At 50.7% G+C, this 4,346-nt stretch overlaps 1 protein-coding gene across 1 annotated transcript; it reads right to left on the bottom strand.

The window, feature by feature from the left end:
- Positions 1–1,268: 1,268 nt before the first annotated feature.
- On the bottom strand, positions 1,269–3,302 carry LOC106517451 (piggyBac transposable element-derived protein 4). The gene has a single exon (XM_014008306.1). The coding sequence runs from the start codon at positions 3,300–3,302 to the stop codon at positions 1,269–1,271; it is 2,034 nt and encodes a 677-aa protein (XP_013863760.1).
- Positions 3,303–4,346: the final 1,044 nt, after the last annotated feature.

The raw sequence follows: 4,346 nt of genomic DNA, 5'->3' as shown, positions 1-4,346 counted from the left end.
CACACACACCATACCAAAGCCCTCTTCGGTTTTTGGAGAGAGGAGTAGGGAGGCGTGGCCTCTGGCACCTCCCAATTCCGTAGCCAGAGAGAGCGCCATGACAACCACGAGGGCCTGCTGGCGACTCCCTGTCTTCATCGGCCACGGTTGCTATGGCAACTCCCCACGGGGCTCCCGCAGATCAGCGGGATGGGCGTCCAGTTGACTAACCCTCTCCCAGCTGGGGAACGGCTGAGGGAGTGCTGGGGAGAGGAGGGGAGGGATGTGTGTGTGTGATGGTACAGCAGAGCCTGAGGAAGGATAGAGATAGAGCTAAAGAAGGAGAAGGACCTTGGAGACGGATAGTCTGCTTAGCTGAAGCTGCCTATCTCTGCCTACGTACAGGGCCTGTCAGCTGGAACACTTCACAAAGAAAAAAAGCCTTTTAGAAGTCTAAATTAGTTCTAAACTCGTTCTTATTATACATTAAAAACAAATGATCTACTTTTAAACAGCTTGATATTGATGTACAAACTGTTTTAAACAATTAAACACATTTTTCAAAGGTTATTCCAACAGATCAGAGGCTTTCCTTCTTTCCTCATCTGCATCACAACAACTAGTTTTTAGGTTTGGATTGCAACAGGACAGCAGATGCCTCTGAGTCTGCGGCGGCGCTGTTGAAAGGAGMAACAACATCCCCAGGTCCGGTTGCTGAAGAGACCGGGGGACTTTTTTCTACCCTCTAATTGCTCCAAGCTGTGTCCCTGTGAAATTTTAAACCCCCCAAAATGTAGAAAAGCTTTCAATGATGCTGATTTACAAACATTGTGCTGCTGTTCRCACAGTTTTCATGCTTCATCACAAAAAAAAAAGGAAGTAGATGCTTCAGTTCAGTTTGTCATATCAAAGTCTTTATTTTGGAAAAAAGGAGAGATGGACTTCCCCATGGTAAACATTTTCTTATATCTCATAAGTGCAGAATCATTTTTCATTTCTCTGTTTTTAGATATAAAAAATCTTATATTTTAAACGTATAAAAAGTGACACAAGGCAATTTTGTCAGTGTTACAGAAGGCAAGTTGCCAAATCGTTCTATGCTAATTCAATAATCTACAAGTTCTCTGATTATTTATTCTAACAAACGTGCAATAATCCTCTAATCTAAAACTAGCTCTACATATAAAGTCTGTGACTATGTTGTGCACGTGTAGTGGTAACCTTTGGAATTACAAACTGTTGTTGCTTGAGTACACAAATTATAGAAAAACGGAAAAGAGAGTTCGGTTTTATTTATGAAACTCCGAGAAGCAACCACCCCTGCATAGGTGGACGTTGCATATCTTGCAGCCGAACACGCTCTCGTGTCGCAGGCCCTTGTTTGTGCAGTTCCTGCAACGGCGGGAACGCTCGGACATGCGCTCCAGCCGGTGCCCGTACTCGATGGGCGAGTCCGCGTGCCTCTTGCGTGCCGCCCGCTCCATGCCCCTCGCCCCCTGGTAGTCTCCGATCAGCTGCTGCGCCAGGCGCACGCGGAAGTGGCGCTGGGTGAAYTGCTTGCCGCTGAAGCCCGCCGGTGGCGTGCCCCCTCGGCTCTCTCTCGTGACGATGTACGCGTTGACGATGCACAGGTTGACGTAGAACCACAGGAAGTAGCGCCACCACTTCTTGCACGGCCTCCCGACCTGGTAGCACTCCCTCAGCTGGTCGCACAGATGCACGCCCCTCATGTTCTCCTGGTACAGCAGCAGGGGCAAGGGTCGAGGTATCCCAAAGGACAGGCCCGAGCTGTCCAAGCCATCGCTCTCGCTCTCCTCGTCCACGTCCTGATGCTGCTGATGGCCCGGACTGATGCCCACGATCCCCGGGGCGGAGTTGGTGGAGAGGCAGCTGACCATCTTTACGTCCCGTGTCACAGTAGCGACCAGGTTGCCCCGCTGGCACTGGTAGAACTCCCCCTGGCACAGCTTTCCAACATTACGAGGCCGGAGGACTTCCGGGTAACCTTTACGCCCAGGCTGAGTGGGCCCGCAAGCGTACAACCCGTCCCTCAGCAGCCTCTGGAGGAGGGGCACGGAGGTAAAGAAGCTGTCCATGAAAACGTGGTGGTACTGACCCTCCAGGCCACGCACGAGGGACGTCACCACCCTGTAGCCCAGGGAGATCGCCGTCTTGTCTTCGCTTGGCTTTCCTACGTAGATCTTGGTCCGGTGGCAGTAGCCCGAGCGGGAGTCACACAGCATCCACACTGTTAGCCCCTTCCTCAGGGGCTTGGGGGACATGTAATGGTTGGGGGAGAACTGTCTCTTTGTGACAATGGCACACTTGTCTATGGTTAAACAGCGGTTGGGCATGTATGCATCCCACATAGTGTTCTCCACCACATCAAGGAAGGGCCTAATTTTGAAGAGGCCATCATATCCACGCTCTCCTCGGGCCGGCTCCGACTCACGGTCACAAAGCTGCAGATACTGGGTGAGTTTTTCAAAGCGTCTGGAAGTCATTGTCTTCTTAAAGCCCGCATTACCAATGAAAATGTCACTGGCCCAGTACATACCAGTGTCTGGAAGCTGGTTGATGCCCATCAGGATGTTCAGACCCACATAAGCTTTCATCTCTCTGACATCAGTGGGGTGCCAGTGGGGGTCTGATTTCCCGCTCCTCCTTTGCCGATAGAGGGCGTAATTGTTTGTTTGTTCCACCATGTGTTCAAAAAGAGAATCTGGGAAGAGTATCCGGAAATAGTCACGGGTGTCAGCTTCATCCCCCAGCGAGTGCTGAGGGCCACATACGGATGAGAAGGGCTCGATTGAAATGACCTGGTCGGGTTCGCCCCAGAAGTCGGGAGCGGTGCAGTCCTGGTCCAGGTCCTCCTCAAAGCTGAAAAAGCTCCTGCGCTCCTCCTCCTCCTCCTCCAAATCGGAGAAATCGATATCCGAATCGTTGGAGTTGGTGTCCGAGCAGTTGGTGGAGTAATCGGCGTAGTCCTCCTCGTCGTGCTTGATGATCCCGTTCGTGGCGCTGCCGGTGACCAGGATTATGTTGCAGCCTCCCCCCGCGACGAGGCTGGCTGCGTCTGCAGCCTCCGCCGCGCCGCCGCCGCCGCCGCCGCTGGGTCCATTCTCCCCCTCCTCGCCGTCCTCCACCTCCAATGCCTCTTCCTCGTCCGAGTCCGGCTTTATTCTGTTGGCAATCTCAAACCACTTCACATCGGCTGAAAGATTAAGCGGAGAGTCTCGGTCGTGGCGCTCCGAGCTACTTTCTGTGTCCGCGCTAGTTTCCAAAATAGTAAAAAGCTCTCTCCCGTTTCTTGCCGTCGCCATGTCGGGGTATTAAAGTGCCCCTGCATGAGTCTTATTTTTTTTTTTTTTCAGTGTGTAATTCTCAGCGTGTTAGAATAATCACCCGAAATGAACTGATGCGCACTTAACAACATCAGCCTCTTGCCCGAAATTTAAAAAAAAAGAGGAGAAAAACTTGCTGTTCGCAGCTCTATGCGGCGTCTGGAAGGCTGATTCTCATTGTTTCCGCTCCTGGGGTTTTTCTGGGCTTTGTAGCGCAGTGTGGCCGCAGACGTCAGAAGCTGCATGCATGTCCTGCTTTGTAGGGCGTTTTGCGACTGCAGCTGGTGGGGTTGCTGCTCGTTCGCTGGGGCTGGCAGATGGCCGCTCGCTGTTCTAATGCCCGCTGGCATCCACCGCCATCAATAAGCCCACATATACAGAAACAACACTTTGTCATCCATTCTGCTAAAAGGGACTTAACTGTCAACCAGGGGTCGAACTTAGAACTTTTTGACACAACTTTGCAGAGACCCAAGTGCGCACACAGCTTTATTGAAGCCTGTTTACAGTCACAAAAACACACACACACACACATATTCCCATGACTTCCTCTCCTCTCTACTTATCTGACTTCTGACTGAACTCGTTCATTCATAAACATGCTTCCTCCCTCTGACAGGTTTCTACATGGCTCTGAAGCCCTATAGGCTATTGTAGAATGAGGAACCTCCCTCTTATTTTTGAATGTGAGCAGATTGTGTCTCAAACTTCTGAGGCTGAGGTGTGAGAGGGGCTGGATGCTCTGCAGCTTGTTTCTACACACYCACAGCATAAAAACAAACCATAAAAATAACACTTTCTGTGAAAATCGGTGTGGCTGTTGTATAACTTTGCTGAAATGTGTATACCTGAGAAACCCAAAGTGGGGCCYGCGGGCCAAATTTGGCCCACCAAGCCATTTGATTTGGCCCACCAACAGTTGCCAAAGTTACAATGTTGTAACCTGTTATCCTATGTAGAAACACAGTATTTCTATTGGCCAAATGAATATATAAAAGGGCTGTAGTGAAGGTAGTTTTCATT

The sequence above is a fragment of the Austrofundulus limnaeus genome, unplaced genomic scaffold (assembly GCF_001266775.1).
Source record: "Austrofundulus limnaeus strain Quisiro unplaced genomic scaffold, Austrofundulus_limnaeus-1.0 Scaffold49, whole genome shotgun sequence".
Classification (NCBI taxonomy): domain Eukaryota; kingdom Metazoa; phylum Chordata; class Actinopteri; order Cyprinodontiformes; family Rivulidae; genus Austrofundulus; species Austrofundulus limnaeus.
Note: the sequence above shows the minus strand (reverse complement) of the source record. Positions and strands in the feature narration are given on the sequence as shown.